At 40.0% G+C, this 19613-nt stretch overlaps 1 protein-coding gene across 5 annotated transcripts in view; it reads right to left on the bottom strand.

Annotated features, from left to right (window-relative positions):
• The window catches only part of LOC132824484 (bromodomain-containing protein DDB_G0280777-like), a 90043-nt gene that overhangs the window by 20099 nt on the left and 50331 nt on the right, over positions 1 to 19613 (bottom strand). For 4 of the 5 annotated variants that reach the window (XM_060839063.1, XM_060839060.1, XM_060839062.1 and 1 more), the window contains 9 exons: positions 18413 to 18594; positions 17371 to 17460; positions 16659 to 16791; positions 11964 to 12096; positions 11114 to 11154; positions 10319 to 10410; positions 9606 to 9732; positions 7028 to 7377; positions 5556 to 5681 (listed from right to left, as the gene is read on the bottom strand). In XM_060839063.1, the coding sequence (XP_060695046.1) occupies positions 5556 to 5681; positions 7028 to 7377; positions 9606 to 9732; positions 10319 to 10410; positions 11114 to 11154; positions 11964 to 12096; positions 16659 to 16791; positions 17371 to 17460; positions 18413 to 18594 (1274 nt within the window). The remainder of the gene's footprint in view (positions 1 to 5555; positions 5682 to 7027; positions 7378 to 9605; positions 9733 to 10318; positions 10411 to 11113; positions 11155 to 11963; positions 12097 to 16658; positions 16792 to 17370; positions 17461 to 18412; positions 18595 to 19613) is intronic. The other variant, XM_060839061.1, reaches the window with a different exon arrangement.

Genomic DNA, 19613 nt, shown 5'->3' with positions numbered 1-19613 from the left:
ACTAAAGCAAGGAGGTTATAGAATACTGGTTTGGTCTGAGTATTTGTGCAGTACTGGGCACCACACATCAGACAAGATATGAAAACATGAGAGAATGCAGGAATATTCATCCAAGGAGTTCCAGAGATGAGGAACAATACACCAAGTGAGGCCGCACTAGTGTTTTGTACAGTTGCAGCACGACATCACAGCTCCAGAACTCAACCCCTCTAGCAAAAAAAACCTATCACATGGTATGTCGTCTTAACTATCAACCTGGGTGGCAACTTTCAGGGATCTATGTACATGAACATCAAGATCCCTCTACACATTCACACTACCAAGAATCTTTCCATTGACCCAGTATTCTGCCTTCCTGTTATTCTTCCCAAAGTGAATCACCTCACATTTAGCTGCATTAAACTCCATTTGCCACCTCCCATCCCAATTCTGCAGTTTATCCAAGTCTCCCTGCAACATTCTTCCACACTGTCCATCACTCCACCCACTTTTGTGTTATCTGCAAACCTACTAATCCATCCACTTATGCCTGCATCCAAGTAGTTCATAAAAATGACAAACAGCAATGGTCCCAAAACAGATCCTATTGGCATATCACTAGTAACCAGACTCCAGGCTGAATATTTTCCATCAACTGCCACTTGATGCCTTCTTACAGAAAGCCAGTTTCTAATTCAAACTGCTAAATCACCTTCAATCCCATGCCTCCACATTTTCTCCAATAGCTTACCACGTGTAACTTTATTCAAGGCTTTACTGAAGTCTATGTGCACCATGTCAACTGCCCTACCCTCATCCACATGCTTGGTCACCCTCTCAAAAAAACTCAATGAAGAGTATGAGACACAACCTGCCCTTGACGAATCCATGTTGACGATTTCCAATTAAATTGTTGGCTTGCTAGATGATTATAAATCCTCTTATAACAGACGTAAGGCTCATGGTGTATAATTACTTGGATTATTGCTACTGCCCTTGTTGAACAAGGGCACATTTGCAATCCTCCAGGTCTCTGGTACTAAACCTGCTGACAATGACGACTCAAAGATCAAGGCCAAAGGCTCAGCCATCTCCTCCCTAGCTTCCCAGGGAATTCTCAAACATCTCATCCGGCCCAGGGGACTTACCTACTTTCACACCTTCTAGAATTGATAACACCTCCTCTTTACTAACCTCAATCCTTTCAAGTGTAATAGCCCATATCTCAGTCATCTCCTCTACAATACTCTCCTGTTCCTGAGTGAAAATAGATGAGAAATATTCACTCCCTAGGTCCACACACAACTTCCCACTTCTGTCTTTGACAGGCCCGATTCCTATTCCTCTCACACCTATAGAAAGTTTTAGGGTTCTCCTTTATTCCAAGCGCTGAAGACTCAGTGAGAAAACCTATATGCAAAAAGACTGCTCATGTCCCTTTCTTGCTCTTAACTCTATCTTTAAATCCTTTCTAGCTACTCTAACTCTCATCTGAACCATCTTGCCTCAACGTCACATAAACCTCCCTCTTCTGCTTAACAAGAGATAAAATTTTAGTAAACCATGGATCCCCGACCTCATCACTTCCTCCTTGCCTGACAGGGACATACCTATCAAAGACACACATTATCTGTTCCTTAAATCAGCTCCACATTTCGATTGTCCCCGTCCCTTGCATTGTGCTGCCCCGTTCTATGCCTCCTAACTCCTGCCAAATCGTATTATAGTTGCCCTTCCCCCCCATCTATAACTCTTGCTGAGGCATGTATCTATCCCTTTCTGTTGTTAATCTAAACATAACTGAATTATGGTCACTCTCTCTGAAGTGCTCACCTATCACGAAATCAAAACACCCGGTCTGGTTCATTACCGAACACCAAATCCAGTGTGGCCTCCCTTCTTGTTGACTCTTTGATATATTGTATCAGGAAACCCTCCTGCACACGTTGGACAAAAAGTGATCCATCCAATGTTCAAGAGATGTAACAATTCCGGTCAATGTTGGAGATTTAAATTAGTGATGGAAAAGGATAGACCAGATCTAAAAGTTGAAGTTCTAAATTGGAGAAAGGCCAATTTTGACGGTTATTAGGCAAAAACTTTCGAAAGCTGATTTGGGCAGATGTTTGCAGGTAAAGAGATGGCTGGAAAATGGGAAGCCTTCAGAAATGAAATAACGAGAATCCAGAGAAAATATATTCCTGTCAGGGTGAAAGGAAAGGCTGGTAGGTACAGGGAATACTGGATGACTAAAGAAATTGAAGGTTTGGTTAAGAAAAAGAAGGAAGCATATGTCAGGTACAGACAGGATAGATCGAGTGAATCCTTCGAAGAGTATAAAGGAAGTTGGAGTATACTTAAGAGGGAAATCAGGAGGGCAAAACGGGGACATGAATAGCTTTGGCAAATAGAATTAAGGAGAATCCATAGGGTTTTTACAAATATATTAAGGACAAAAAGGTAACTAGGGAGAGAATAGGGCCTCTCAAAGATCAGAAGGTGGCCTTTGTGTGGAGCCGCAGAAAATGGGGGAAGATACTAAATGAGTATTTTGCATCAGTATTTACTGTGAAAAAGGATAAGGAAGATATAGACTATAGGGAAATAGATGGTGACACCTTGCAAAATGTCCAGATTACAGAGGAGGAAGTGCTGGATGTCTTGAAACGGGTAAAGGTGGATAAATCCCCAGGACCTGATCAGGTGTACCCGAGAACTCTGTGGGAAGTGAGAGAAGTGATTGCTGGGCCTCTTGCTGAGATATTTGTATCATCGAATGTCACAGGTGAGGTGCCAGAAAACTGGAGGTTGGAGGTTGGCAAACATGATGCCACTGTCTAAAAAGGTGATAAGGACAAGCAAGGGAACTATAGACCAGTGAGCCTGACCTCGGTGGTGGGCAATTTGTTGGTGGGAATCCTGAGGGACAGGATGTACATGTATTTGGAAAAGCAAGGACTGATTAGGGATAGTCAACATGGCTTTGTGCATGGGAAATCATGTCTCACAAACTTGATTGAGTTTTTTGAAGAAGTAACCAAGAGGATTGATGAGGGCAGAGCGGTAGATGTGATCTATATGGACTTTAGTAAGGTGTTCGACAAGGTTCCCCATGGGAGACTGATTAGCAAGGTTAGATCTCATGGAATATAGGGAGAGCTAGCCATTTGGATACAGAACTGGTCAAAGGTAGAAGACCGAGCGGTGGTGGAGGGTGGCTTTTCAGACTGGAGGCCTATGACCAGCGGCGTGCCACAAGGATTCGTGGTGGGTCCTCTACTTTTTGTCATTTACATAAATGATTTGGACGCGAGCATAAGAGGTACAACTTAGTAAGTTTGCAGATGACACCAAAATTGGAGGTGTAGTGGACAGTGAAGAGGGTTACCTCAGATTACAACAGGATCTGGACCAGATGGGCCAATGGGCTGAGAAGTGGCAGATGGGAGTTTAATTCAGATAAATGTGAGGTGCTGCATTTTGGGAAAGCAAATCTTAACAGGACTTATACACTTAATAGTAAGGTCCTAGGGAGTGTTGCTGAACAAAGACACCTTGGAGTGCAGGTTCATAGCTCCTTGAAAGTGGAGTTGCAGGTAGATAGGATAGTGAAGGTGGCGTTTGGTATGCTTTCCTTTATTGGTCAGAGTATTGAGTTATAGGAGTTGGGAGGTCACTTTGCGGCTGTACAGGACATTGGTTAGGCCACTGTTGGAATGTTGCGTGCAATTCTGGTCGCCTATCATAAAGTTGTTGTGAAACTTGAAAGAGTTCAGAAACGATTTACAAGGATGTTGCCAGGGTCGGAGGATTTGAGCTATAGGGAAGAGGCTGAACAGCTGGGGCTGTTTTCCCTGGAGCGTCGGAGGCTGAGGGGTGACCTCACAGAGGTTTACAAAATTATGAGGGGCATGGATAGGGTAAATAGGCAAAGTCTTTTCCCTGGTGTTGGGAGTTGTGAACTAGAGGGCATAGGTTTAGGGTGAATGGGGAAATATATTAAAAGAGATCTAAGCGGCAGCTTTTTCACAGAGGGTGGTATGGGTATGGAATGAGCTGCCAGAAGAAGTGGTGGAGGCATGAATAGGAAGGGTTTGGAGGGATATGGGCCGGGTGCTGGCAGGTGGGACTAGATTGGGTTGGGATATCTGGTCGGCATGGATGGGTTGGACCGATGGGTATCTTTCCATGCTGTACTCTATGACTAAGTTAAAGTCCCCCACAATGACCACCTTGTTCCTTTCACTCCTACCCAGAATCAATTTGCCAATCCTCTCCTCCACATCCGTTGAACTTTGCGGAAGCCCATAAAAAAAAACTCCCAGAGGTGTGACCTCTCCTCTCCTGTTTCTAACCTCAGCAGACAAGTCCTCATCAAATGTTCTTTCAGCCACCATTATACTGTCCTTAACTAACAAAGCCACACCTTCCCCTCTTACCACCTTCCCTGATCTTAATGCAAGATTAAATCCTGGAACCTGTAACATCCATTCCTGACCTTGCTCTATCCACGTCTCCGTAATGGTCACAACATCGAAGTCCCAGGTACCTATTCATGCTGCAAGCTCACCCTACCTTATTCTGAATACACCTGGCATTGTAGTAGACACACTTCAAACCAGCTTGCTGTCTGCTAGCACACTCCTGTGACCATGAAATCCTGTCCATGTCCTCCCTACTCTCGTCCACCTGTATACTGGAACTACAACATAGCTTCCCACTTCCCTGCTAAACTAGTTTAAACCCACCTGAATAGCACTAGCAAATTTCCCACCCAGGATATTAGTAACCCTGTGGTTCAAGTGAAGACCGTCCTGTTTGTAGAAATTCCACCTTCCCCAGAATAAGCCCCAATTATCCATAAACCTGAAATCCTCCCTCCTGCACCAACTCGCTGACTGGAAAATTCTTATCACGAAAGCAAAAAGGTCATCAGCTGCCAGGAATTAAACATTTTACATCTTCTAGGTCAGTTACAGCAGAAACAGATGATTCAAAAATGTGCTTTCATACACGTTAGAAAAGCTCCCCTATGATGGTACAAATTGTTCTACTTATCATCGTAGCTTGCAATACAATCTTTCAAGAAAGATTGTCAAATAGCACTGAATTTGGGCAAAGGGAAACCTGGTTGATATTTTCCAAATTACAAGAACAGAAAGAGGATTTCATCTCAATCAGACAGGAATAAATTAAAAGCGAATCCCCAAGGTGAAACATCGGAAAATAGCGGAGAATAGTTCACAGGTCAGCGCAACATCGAGGGCCGAAGGGCCTGTTCTGCACTGTATTGTTCTAGGTTCTAAAACACAGTTAGTTACCCAACCGAATACTCATGTACTCTATAGCAGTATACTACTTACTAAAATCACTGCTAAGTTTTCATTCGCAAATGAGAAAACATGTTTTGCATTATACTATTGCTATTTCATTACAATAATTTAAGCAGGATAGCAACAATATGCCACAACAGCTTGGTGGCACATGGAGTTTTCACTGGACTTAAAATTTGTGAAATAAACATGATGGATAAAAAGTCATGCTGTTGATATTGATATTGATACGGCTCAAATTACCTGCATCCGATATTGCTGCTGAAATCGCTTCCGTATTGGTTCCATAACAATTCGTTCTGGTACCCGAGGAATCGGAGATTGATGAATGACGTCAGAACCTGGGAGTGGGCTGCTGGCTGAAGTTTTCTACATGTTGAAAAGAAATGCAATTTTGTAGTTTCATCTCTTTGATCTCTTAGCAGGCTTTATTCAGTCATTTGGCAATGTCCTGAAACGTGTCTCTCCTTTATACCCTGAGATGTCAGCACAATTTAACTGACAAGTTTAACCTTTGTGCCCAAAAGGCAATTTCTTTATATTGCCTTGGGCCTGTGGCGGTTAATTGTCACATTTAATGCAAATCTGATCAGTGGTATCACCCACTTCCCATCTTAAACCATGCTAACTTTTTAAATTTTAAAATAATTATTCATAATAAGTGAAAAGATTTCTACATAAATCTTGGTTAGCACAATCATTTGTTCGTTCTAGCTTATGGCAGTTCACAATATCTTATACAGCAATTGAAAAAAGTTATTTGATACTGTACTATGACAAATACTGTAATACATAAAACAAAAAGGTATTGCCAGCCAATGGTAACATACATGTTGTGATCATTATTGCAATATGGGCAAGCTGCAAAAGCACATGCTCTGATGGAGAAGCATAAAATTACTGTCAGCAACTTCTCTGTTCTCATAAAAGGTCCCAAGGTTGTCAGTTTTAACAGCGAAAGTTACAGCAAATGTTGACAAAGCTGCCGTCATTATTATCGTAAATTTGTGACCAGAATGTTAAAAATCATTAAGATTTGCCTGGTGTCAAGAAATCAAATAGTGTACAAGTTTCAGTTTAAACAAACCACAGGTGCTCAAAATCTGAAAGACAATGCCTGAAAAAGAGTTGTGGAATTTAACAACTTTTAAAGAACAATTAAATCTGTACTGAAAGAGAACTCAGTATGAGGGAAAGGTACTGAGGAGCAGAACTAAACTGGTAACACTTTCAAAAAGTAGGTACAAGCAAGACAGAACATATGTGTTGTAGGATTCTAAGATTTTATGAAACCTTGCATTTTCTATAACTTCTAACAATTTCCATAGTGGCGGGCCTGGTCAGTTTCTACTTTTAATTTTAACACATATTAAACTAGCACTTCAGCTGGGTGGAGCAAATATCCAAACGGAGGATGGGGAAAAAACATTCTGCTTCTTTTTACAGTAAGTATTTTGTTACTGGCATGTGGGGAAAAGCTGACAAGGCCACCATATTATCTTAATTGCATTAGGTGGGATTAATCAGGTATTTTGTCATTTCTACCCATGCTCTGCCCTCCCTCTCCTTCTGGCTTGTGAAGCAAATTTCAGAAAAGCATCAGACATCTACAACAGATTGTGTCCATCCTCACTGAATGATGCAACCCACGGACAAACATAAGTGGAGTGGAAGGAAGTTAAATTCAACAACACGAAAATAGAAATTTTTCTTGCCTTCTCTTCTATAATTTGCATTTGACTGGGCAAAGGTAGCTTGTTGCAAAGCTGTTGTTCAGCGTCTTCCTTCTTGCTGTAATCAGCAATAATGTGTGTGACATCAGTAGCTGGATGGCTGTTTACGACACAATTGACTTGTTGCGTTCCAGAGATATCATCAGTTGTTTCGGTCAGTATCTCCGTTTCATCATTCGCCAGGTGATTGAGCTTGCTTTTGTGCTTATCTTTCTTCTCCCACATCATTTTAGCTTGGAAGTCATCATCACTGTCCACTTCATCCTTTGGAAAGTACTTGGCCATTGCTTTGTTGAAGCACCGTTCTACAGCTCGCGCCATTTGGGTGTATTCTAAATATGTTAATTTTGTGAAGAAAGAGATTATTTAAGTAAAAGTTAGAAAGGAGTTATCTAATATCAAGATCTTGAAAATAAAACTGAAACAGTAAAGATTATTTAACAGAACCCAATGTCATATATAAAATAAAACTTAAGAGTATAGAAAGAACTTGTAGGTTTATGCCTAAAGTAGAAGTCTGCTTATGGAGTCATAGGGATGTACAGCACGGAAACAGACCCTTTAGTCCAACTTGTTCATGACGACCAGATATCCCAACCCAATCTAGTCCCACTTGCCAGCACCGGGCCCAGATCCCTCCAAACCCTACCTATTCATATACCCATCCAAATGCCTTTTAAATGTTGCAACTGCACAAACCTCCACCACTTCCTCTGGCAGCTCATTCCATACACGTACCATTGTGTGTGAAAAAGTTGCCCCATATGTCTCTTTTATATCTTTCCCCTCTCACCCTAAACCCATGCCCTCTAGTTCTGGACTCATCGACCCCAGGGAAAAGACTTTGTCTATTTATCCTAAACATGCCTCTCATGATTTTATAAACCTCTGTAAGGCCAACCCTCAGCCTCCGATGCTCCAGGTAAAAGAGCTCTAGCCTATTGAACCTCTCCCTACAGATCAAATCCTGCAACCCTGGCAACATCCTTGTAAATCTTTTCTGAACCCTTTCAAGTTTCACAGTATCCTTCTGATAGGAAGGAGACCAGAACTGCATGCAATATTCCAAAGGTGGCCTCACCAATGTCCTGTACATACACAATATGATCTCCCAACTCCTGTACTCAATACTCTGACCAATAAAGGAAAGCATACCAAATGCTTTCTTCACTATCCTATCTACCTGTGACTCCACTTTCAAGGAGTTATGAACCTGCACTCCAAGGTCTCTTTGTTCAGCAACACTCTCAAGGACCTTACCATTAAGTGTAGAAGTCCTGCTAAGATTTTCTTTCTCAAAATGCAGCACCTCACATTAAACTCTATCTGCCTCTTCTCAGCCCATTGGCCCACTGATCAAGATCCTGTTGTAATCTGAGGTAACCTTCTTGGCTGTCCACTAAACCTCCAATTTCAGCAAACTTACTATCTACACCTCTTATGCTCCCATCCAAATCATTTATATAAATGAAGAAAAGTAGTGGACCTAGCACCGATCCTTGTGGCACCCCACTGGTCACAGGCCTCCAATCTGAAAGACAACCCCACACCACAACCCTCTGTCTATCTTTGAGCCAATTCTGTATCCAAATGGCCAGTTCTTCCTGTATTCCACATGTAATAATCTGGAACAGTTTGTTCATGATACCATGTTAAAAAAAATGATCATAATGGGTTTAAAGTGTCTTTCAATATTTGCAATATATTGTGCATCAAACAAATTCAAAACCAATACAATTGGATGGAGACTTGCTTGCTGAGCTGGTAGGTTCGGTTTCAGATGTTTCATCACTGTACGAGGTAACATCACCAGTGAGTCTCTGGATGAAGCTCTGGTGGTATGGCTCACATTTTATTTATTAATAAATAAAAAGTAGGCCATAGCACCAGTGCTTCATCCTAGGCTCACCGACGTCACCTAGTATGGTGATGAAACATCTGAAACCGAACCTCCCAGCTCAGTAAGTAAACCTACAACCAGAACCTCAACCTGAGCGACGAATCTTCTCAAAACTCGCTAACCAATACAATTCTCATGTCTCATTCTGTTAAAGATATTTGAAAGTTCACAAGTTTCCATTCTATAGAAAAAAAGTGTTTCACCAATCTTTAATTTGTTTCAGAAATCTTATTTCAGCTATTAACTTGAAGGTAAATTTTGTATTTTAAAACGTTATCAGTCTCTTCAGGAATTGTAACATAATTATTAGGACGATGCAACAAGTAAAATCTTCATGAAAGTGATTTCAACCTTAAAATTTCCTGAGTGTTTTTTTCATGTCTAAGAGTCTGTGCGTGCTCTGGTGATGTACATGCGGTCTCAAAGATAACTCCCTCTACATCCACAAGCCATGTCTATTCAGGGACAAAAAGAAGTATGCCACTGACCCTTTCCTCCACATGTGGCTAAATCAGACGGAGCGTCAAGATTAAACATGCACTGTTGCAAAGCATTACACCAACTACTTAGTATCAAGGAAATAGGAAGAAATACTCTCTCAGGTTAATTAGGAATTTAAAGCAATCATTTTATTTTTCAATGATCAGGTATCAAACTAACCATTTCCTTTCCCATTGTATTGTTCACAGTTGTCAAACATAAGCCTAAAATCTGATTCAAAGGCCCATTTACTGCTGTACTTCTTATTGCTTAGCTTATTTTCAATAGTTGAGAGATCCATCGGTTCCTATAAGTAGGAGAATGAATAAATAGAAATAAGCATTACTGTTGTAGGACAATGAGAATCATGGCACTACAGGTCTGCCAGAGACAGACAAAATTTAATCACCATATTTCACTGTCACTTTTTAGATATAAAGTCATGCACCACATTGAATTTCACCTCTCTGCTGAAATAAATTTTGTGAATCTAGCTAAACATTACATCTAGTCTTTTAAATTTTGTAACCAAGCAAGATTTATATTAAGAATAATTAATTTGAAACTGGACTTCAAAATAAACTCAGCAGACTTTAATTGCTGAAATTGACAGAAACAAAACAACTTCAAAAATTAATAACCTTTAGCATCCAATTACGCTTTTTATTCCTTTTATCCCAAAAGGAGAGTATATTTGAGGTAATCAGAACCACTTTAAATAATATGTCAGTTTTCAACTTTGAATTTCTGTCATAACCTTCATAAAATTCACATTGCTGCCTTGATGCTTTAGGCCAGATGCGACAATAACTATATTAAACAATATGACATTTATGAAACAGTAAACAAGATAACAAATGATAATTTTTAAAAAATCTTTTACTCTGACATACCTCGATGATTTTGTGGTAACCAGGTGCATAGGATTCATCCACTGGTTCATTAAAAGGCCAGGAATCTTTGTGACCTTTTACAGTATCCAGCACTGCCAGCAACAATAAAATGTCCACTAGTTAAACCAAATTCATGCATTGCAAATTGGGTGAAAGTACAACTAACACAGTACCAAGACCACAGAAATCCACTGCATATCCATTAAAAAGTAGTATTGAAGCATGACTATTATATGGAATATATATCAAAGGAAGAGGGCAATCACTCCAACTGATCTAGATTTGTGTTCATGCTCAATGCAAGTCTCCTCCCATTAGACTTTATCTAATTCATTGACATATCCTCCCACTGGTTCACGTAGTTGGCAGGACAATGCAGAGTGGTGCCAACTGTATAGGTTCAATTCCTGTTTACGTTGAGACCACCATCTCAACCTCATTCATTGCCTGAGGTACAGTAACCACTAGATATCTGTCTCCAGTATGACAGCAGCCTGTGCTCCTCTGGGATTATAGTGACTTCCATGTTTGTCCTCCTCCCATTCCTATCCCTCTCAAGAGTTTCTCATTTCCCCTCAAATGCATCTGTTTCTGAAGAAAGCCCTAATATAATTAAGATTCAATTAAGGTCCTAATTAAAATGGAAGGTTCTACTATTAATATGTTATTTTTCACAATATAGAGATAGGAGTTGTTCAAGTAGAGAACGTAAAATGCTTGTCACAGTAAAAACTTGGACAATGTTATGATGCCCACAGATACCATAGCGACATCAGTGTTGAAAAACATACAAACCTTTGTACATTGAAACATATTCTTCACCGTCTGCATAATGCCTGAAATTAAATAAAATGGTATTAATGTAAAAAGAGCAAAGTTCTGGTGTTTACCAAAATTCCTGCATTTACTTAAAGAACAAATTTACAGATTTCTCCTTCCCTTGGCAAAGTTAGCCGATGGAAGGCAGGTGATTGTACAATAATTGCAGGTAATTGCTTTGCAACTAGGACTCTATGCAAGTTCATGTTTGTCAGGGAACATCTCACAAGTAACTTAGTTCAGGGGCTCACCATGTGGGAGAATCATGAATTGTTTACATCCTACTCATTTTCATGTTTCTCTCAATTCAATTCACTACTATCCTTAAGTTAGCAATTGCCATTAGGGTATCTACCTGCAGTTATTACCAGCCTGCCATGGTGTTCCAATAAAAAGGTAGCTATTTCCATATATCAGTCGGTAAATTTATGTAGGTAATCTACTCAAACCAAGCACAACAAACAGTAGAATAAAATCCACTCCTTAACCACTGGTGGGAGAACCACCAAGAACAGGAACCCCAGCTGATTTTTCCTTTCCATGACAGATGGGTGCTGGCTGAGATCAGGCACAGTGCAGGGACGGAACCAAGCCTCTTCCTAGTCAACATCTGTCAGCATCACAAAAAGATTGATTCTATCCACAAAGCCACCATGGAGTTTTTGGTGAAAATAAACTCGCAAAGGAAAGCAGATAATTTTGATATTAACATCACAATAATTAGAATGAGAATTCAGTAAAAGATCAACAATGAGAGTGATACTAAATTAAAATGCAAACAAATCAGATATATATCAACAACACAACACAGATGAAAACATCTTACAATTCAGGCCTTTTCTTAACAGGTTCCTCATGTTTAGCCGGAGAAGGTGCTTTAGAATTACACTTTCTCTTCAGGGTACTTTTCACATAGGACATTTGTCTCTCTTCTCGTAATTGACGACGTCTTGCCCGTTCTGTTTGGGGAAGGAGAGAAACCAAGTAAAACTACTAAAAAAAAGCTTTTATTTGGGAGTTATGCAACAAATGTTTTTTTTCAATAGGTATTGCAGGTGAGGCATTTGTTGCCCACCTCTCATTGTTCGCCAAATAGACTGGCTGGCGAAGCTAATTCAGATTGCAGTTAGGATTCAACCACATTGCTGTAGGTTTGGAGTCACATATAGGCCAGACCAGGTTTCTTCTCTAAAAGACAAATCCATGGACAGATGGGCTTTTACCATAAATTGAAAGTTTTCATGAAAACTATTCCAAATTTTGAATATTTACTAATCAACCAGTCCAGGGATGTCATTACACACCTCTGGAGAAGGTGGGATTTGAAATGTAGCTTTCTGGCTCAGGAGGTAAGAAAACTACCATTGCACCTTTGTCATAACAAAGCCAGTTGGAAATAGACAATTAACTGAAATATCACAGTATCAAAAGGTGCAAACCAAGATTCAATGCCAAGAAACTGAGCACCTGAATGTTCTCCATCCATTGGGGAGAGCAATTGTCCTTCACTTGCAGCACTTTCACTTACAAAATTAAGGGAAAAAGAGGCAATTACAGTATCATATCGACGGCTAAATGCTTCCAAATGCCTAATTCTCCCTTACTATACTGCAAGTGAAGGCTCTGGCATTCCTCAAATTCTGAAGCAGTCCACACCACATCAATATGCAGCAAAACCCAGGTAGTGTGTAGTCCTGGGCTGACAAGTGACAATTATCATTCACTCTACACAATGCCAGGCAACGAACAACAGCTACAAGAAAGAATCTAACCACCTGATTTTAACACTCTATGGCATGACTATTACTGAATCCTTCATGGTTAACACACTGAGGGCTAACCACTAACCAGACTGTAAACTGCACCTGCCATTTAAGTACTTTATCAGCAAGAGCAGGTCAGAGACTGGAAACTGCAGTGAACACCACCACCCGCAAGATTCCACCCATGTTGCACACCATCCTGATTTATATTTCAACTACTTCTTCACTGTCTATGGGTCACAATCCTGTAACGGCACTATGGTGTACATACACCCCACCCAAGAATTGTGACCGATGCCTCCTCTAAGTACACAGCTGTTTCAAGCTGCACAGCAATTGACACCAGCACACAACTGCAGCTATGACTTCTCGTTCCAGCAGTCACAGCCATATACAGACCTCAGAGGAAAGAAAATTAGGAGGTAACATTGACTGTTACAGCTCAAGGATGCAATTCACTGCTATGATGTCATGGACAATTTGATGCTGGTTTGGCTAGTGGTGCCCACGTCACATGAAATAATAAAAAAAGTTTGATGTAATTTATCTGTGAGAGAAACATAAAGCTTCCCAATAGAGATACAAATAACAGGTCTATATTAACTGCCTCTCACACAATGCCATCTACATACTTACAAGTAAATCAGCATCTTTACTCCATGCTTCAACAACCTTCATTTGTCAAACACCTTTAACGTTGACATCGCAAGGTTCTTTATCTTTACCAGAGTTGTTGATCAAGAGGTTAAAATATTACACACCTTACGAACACTGAAAGAGGGCTTTACATACTAAATGTTACAAAATCCATCTACTATTTTACAAAAGGTTGTTCTTTCTTCCCAGAAATTTTTTCTCAGATGATTTATTTTGCCTCAGTTTTCAGATGCAAATACTTGGAGGGAGCCAACATGGCTTATAAGGAGATAAGTGAACATTCTGAAATTGAAAACCTTTTGAGATAATTTTGTTTACATGGTGACTCAGTCATGTCAATTAATTAGACAATAACAACTTTACATTAAGTTAAGTTGCGGTCGTGCATCCTCATTTAACACAGACTCTGTTAGTGATTTCATTCTAGTGTCACTGACAAAATAAGCAATGGGAATCCTTCTAACATCGCAAGATGTATTATGTCATTGCCATGGTTTTCACTTGTCTGTACTGTCATCTCATAGCCAATGTTCTGCCAGCAGACACCACTATGGGTAACCACTCTCTGCCAGTCATTACTAGAAAAATCTCCCAGTGATCTGGAGCAAACAGGGTGAAACAACAATTCAGTAACTTCTCTGTCGCCAGTCTCTTTCTTTCACTGTCGAAGTCCCTGGTGTCCTCTGTCATTACCAGGAAATCCTTCATGCGTTCTTCTAGCCAGTAACTTTGAAGTTCAGAAAAGCCAAATCTGGGATATGCAGTATAATTGGTGGTTGAAATACAGCCAGAGTTTTTGCCAAGCGCTCTCCAGGCAATTTACAAATTATCTCGTGATTAGACAGAAAAGGATTGGTTGTAGAGAGCAATAACTCATCTATGGCCAGACAATTGTTCGAGGAGGCAATGGAGGAGCATTTTAGTGTTTGCGACAAAAAATTGTAATGGAAAAGTAAAAAGATGATCTGCAAAGAGTCTTGGATTGGGTGAAGGCAGATTTTATTAAAATAAGGCAAGATTCAGCCAAAGTAGACTGGGAAAAGATGCTTGAGGGTAAATCTATAGTAGAACAGTGAGAGGCATTTAAAAAGGTATTAGAAAGTATGCAGGCCGAACGCATTCCCTTTATGGCAAAATATAGGAACAAGAAGCCGAGAGAACTTGGAGATCTAGAAATATTCCGAACTGGATAAAAAGAAAAATAAAAACAAAGATGTGTAACAGGGAGCAAATCAATGGAGGCCCTAGGGGAGTATAGAAAGTGCGAGGGTGGTGGGGATTTAAGAAAGCAACTAGAAGACCAAAGAGGGGCATTAAAAATTACTGAACAAGTCTAGAGAGAATCCAAACACATTCTACAAGTTTATCAAGGGAAAGAGATTGGCCGGGGTAATAACAGGGCCCATTCAGGTCAAAGGGTCAGGAGGGAGAGCGGCAGGCACCTGCGAACTACAGACCTGAGAGTCCGACTTCAGTGGTGGGTAAGTTGTTGGAAGTGATTCTGAGATAGGATTTATAAGCATTTGGAAAAGCAAGGAATTATTAGGAATAGTCAGAATGATTTTGTGCGAGGGAAATGGTGTCTCACAAAACTGATTGAATTTTTTTGAGGAAGCAACCAAGAAGATTGAGGATGACGGAGCAGGAGACATTGTTTACTTGGACTTTAGTAAAACATTTGATAAGGTTCTGCATGGTAGACTAATTAGCAAAATTAGATCACATGGGATTCAGGGTGAGCTTGCCAATTGGATACAAAATTGGCTTAACAGCAGGGATAGAATGCTGGTGGAGGGTTGTTTTTCAGGTTGGAGGTTTGTGACCAGTGGTGTTCTACAGGGATCAGCGCTGGGACCAGTTTTGTTTGTCATTAATAAAAATGATTTAGATAAGAATACAGAAGACACGGTTATTAAGTTTGGGATGACACCAATATTGGTGGTGTAGTGGATAGTAAAAGCAGTTATCTAAGATTACAAAGAGATCTTGATCAATGAGCTGAAGAGCAGCAGATGAAGCTTAATTTGGATAAATGCGAGGTATTACATTCATTTTGGTAAAACAAACAATGGCCTTGGATAGAACAGACACCTAGGGGTTCTACTACATTGTAGTTTGAAGTTTGCATCACATATAAATAGAGTAGTTAAGACGACATTTAGCACACTTGCCTTCATTGCTCAGACCTTTGAGTAAAGGAGTTGGGATGTCATGTTGGAGGTTGAACATGACATTGGCGAGGCCTCTTCTGGAGTTCTGGTTGCCCTGCTATTGGAAGGATATTAAGCATCTGGAGAAGGTTCAGAAGAAATTTACCAGAATTTGCCAGGAATGGAGGGCTTGTATTATGAGGAGAGGCTGGATAGGCTTGGACTTTTTCATTGCAGGTTAGGAGATTGAAAAAAAATGTCACAGAACAATCATGAACATAATTACAAGGGTGTTGGAGGGGTTGACCTCAAAGGAGAGGCTGAATAGGCTGAGGCTATTTTCTCTGGAGTATTGGAGGCTAAGGGGTATCCTTATAAAATCATAAGGGGGATGAATGGTCTTTTCTCGGAGGTGGGGGGAGTCCAAACCTGGAGAACGTAGGCTTAAGGTGAGAGGGGCACGATTTAAAAGAGACCTAAGGGACAACCTTTTCACAGAGGGTGGTGCGTGTATGGCATGAGCTGCCAGAGGAAGTGGTGGAGGCTGGTACATATACAACCTTTAGAAGGTATCTGGATGGGAATATGAATAGGAAGGGTTTCAAGGGATATGGGCCAAATGCTAGCAAATGGGACTAGATTTACTTTGGATAGCGGCATGGATGATTTGGATCGAAGAGTTTGTTTCTGTCCTGTACATCTCTATGACTACAGTGTAAACTGGCTGAATGTCATTAGGAACGTGTTTATTAGTGTGAAATTATACATTTACCTACTATCAAATCAAAAAATATGGTGAGAAAATAACATTAAGAATGCATTTTCAAGTGATTCAATAAATTGCATAAGGTACCCACTTTGATGTATAAAGGAGCATTCCAAATGATTTACCTATCATACTTAATCAAAACAAAATGACCACATGGGAATCATTTGGATCTCTATGCTTACCTTGTTGGGCAAGAATTTTTCCTTCTTCCTCAATACGCTTAATTTCTTGGGGTGTATACAGCCTTTGTGCTGCAAGATAGAATCCATCTTTCACACCCTTTTCACCCAGTCGACCAAGTAGGGTTTGCCTCTGCTTCAAAAAGGATGACAACTAGTAGTTCAAAGTGACTTTGGTCAAAAATTAACAGTAAGAGCCTCAGGAAGAAAACCATCTATTAATATTACATTACTCGGTTATAAGCAATACAACTAACTTGCAGCTCTCTATTTTAATTCGCTATTTGATTTTCTGAGGGGAGATAGCATAATTCATGTGCTGTCCCTCCTGCTTTTGGTTACAATAAACATTTGGAATATTTTGACGCTGTAAACTTGATACTTGTACCAGGACATGCTTGACTGTGCTATCTACAAAATATTGAAGGGAGGCACATATCACAAAACTCTGAAGGCTTAAGGAGAGAGAGCAGGAAGGGTGCTGAATGAAAGCTCCTGAATTCAATCAAGCTGTTTGGGAAAGGATACAACCACAAACTCAGGTGGTGGCTGAGACAAAAGAAAATTGGAGAGCTAGTCATTCCATGGCTGCTCTCACACACACACACTAGCAGAATCTAGCTGATAATAACAGCTTTGACATAGCCATTGGTTAGTTGCTTTGTCCACTTTCTTGAATATATATTTTACAATGAATAAAACAAAGATCACTTACAAGTTCTTCTTGCTGAGTGCGTTTCACAAGGAGACGATCAGAAGCTCTGCGGGGAACAACTTCTGTATATTTCTTCTGTAACTGCTTCTCCTGTGAAGCAAAGAAAACTGAATTGTGTCACAATGTACGATAATTTCAAGATAATTCCATAGTGCTACAAATTAGCATTCATTTAACAGGGAGGAAAGGGAGAGAGAGTGGAACATTAGCTGATTGTGTTTAAATGTATAAGTATTTTCAGATTTTAAAAAATTGTACACTGACATACAGTTAACTTTACTCAATATGTTTTAGAATAAAGACTTCTTGTTTGGACTGGTCTTATTGTAATTCTGCACTAGGTGGTACTACATAGATTCCTCAGTTCCAACTCTGTTGTTTTGACTCTTCTCCTTACCAATTCTTACTACACTATTGTAAAATCAACATATGAAACAGATGAACAAAAAGTATGGATTTTACATCTTTGCACCATGGGCTAGTTATTCCCCATCTTCTAGTTTCACTTTGGCTGAAGACCCCATTTAGTGTAAAACAAAACACCTTTGGTCATGAGTCCTATCGCTGTGCATGATCAATCCATGAATAAAAATATAACTTTGTCTTGCATTTATTTTTTGTAGAATCCAAATTTAAATGAACTGTTTTCTTTTTATTAAAATAAGCCATGAAATAAAAATCTGCAGGCTAGCAAAATTAATTTTTGAGAGCTGGAAATAAGCGCCTAGGAGTTAATAAACTTACACAGACTGGATTCTAATCTCTGATTTCTTATTCTGGATAAAGGGTATAAAGCTGTAAAAAGCTGCTTCTATACTGGCCTTTGGCAGTTGGATGAAGGGGATGGGCACCTGCAAATCACTGATGTAGGTAGCAGCTATGTCAAAAGAAAGGTACATGGTCAGAAGGTTTTCTGAAAAAAAAACATCGGTCTTGCCACTGACAACCAGTAAGCCATCACATCACACTGCCACCTAGATCATATAGTGTGAAATGAACTTCCGAACAATAATAATTTACTGCTTGTTCTCACTTAACTGACCTTCTGTAAAATCAGATTGCTGATTTCAGGAATAAAGTTCTCAGCCAAAATTTTGTATAGCTTCCGTTCTTTTGAACACTGGCTTTCTTTAAAACCATCAGCTAGATGTTGCCACTCTTCCAAAGTGTGACACGCAAGAGACCAAGTATTCCACTCTTCTAGGTGCATTGTCATTGAAGAATCTACAATAAGAAATTAAACATAAAACAAGTTATTTTTCATAGCACCAGGACTTCACACGAATTCTGAAGGACGAACAAAGATAAAATGTATCCTTTTACAGGTCATGGTTTAGAAACTTACATAACTTTTTTTTAATGTAGATGAAAATACTCAGACAGTTGCAAGAAATGTTTTGAGTAACATTTCACTTATCAGGTAACAATGAGGGTATGTAATATATGGGCTGCAGACCAAAACCAGAGTGATGTCGTCTTTAACTCGCTCTGGAAGCACAAACGTATAAAATTTGTGGTTCAAGCCTTTCTCCTAATGTGTAAGCCTCTCAAAAAAAGGCACAGCATGCATTTCGGGAAGCTATTTGAATGTTATCAGTTATGGTGAGTGCGTGAATACAAAAGTAGGAAGGTCATGCTTCAGTAAACGGGGCAATGATGAGCAGTGTTGCTTCTAATGCATCCCCGCCTGTTTGCTCTGCTGTCAGACCCCCCCATGCAGTGCTTTGCATTGGCTTCCATGCATCAGCACACTGATCACTGTACACAGTCTTTGGGAAGTTTTGTGTATCTTGAAGTGATAGTTACCAGTGACACCACATATGGAGTGGTGAACACATGTGCACAGTATTGGTCATCTTGTTGAAGGAAGAGTGCAAGTGCATTGGATGTAGATCATGAAAGATTTAATAGACTACAATACATGACTGGGTTGTCTTAGGAGGAAAGGCACACATTCACTGGAGTTTACAAGAGAAAGAGGTCACTTAACTGAAACGTAGCATCCCCAGGGGACTTGACAGGGTAGATAGAACATAGAACAGTCCAGCACAGAACAGGCCCTTCAGCCCACGATGTTGTGCCGACCACTGATACTCATGTATGCACCCTCAAATTTTTGTGACCATATGCATGTCCAGTAGTCTCTTAAATGTCCCCAATGACCTTGCTTTCACAACAGCTGCTGGCAACAGTGGAGTTGGTTTTTCCTTTTAAATGGAGAATCACAAACTAGGGGTGACTGT

The sequence above is a fragment of the Hemiscyllium ocellatum genome, chromosome 18 (genome assembly GCF_020745735.1).
Source record: "Hemiscyllium ocellatum isolate sHemOce1 chromosome 18, sHemOce1.pat.X.cur, whole genome shotgun sequence".
NCBI classification, from domain to species: Eukaryota; Metazoa; Chordata; class Chondrichthyes; order Orectolobiformes; family Hemiscylliidae; genus Hemiscyllium; species Hemiscyllium ocellatum.
The sequence above is the reverse complement of the archived record's forward strand: the minus strand, read 5'-3'. Positions and strand labels throughout refer to the sequence as shown.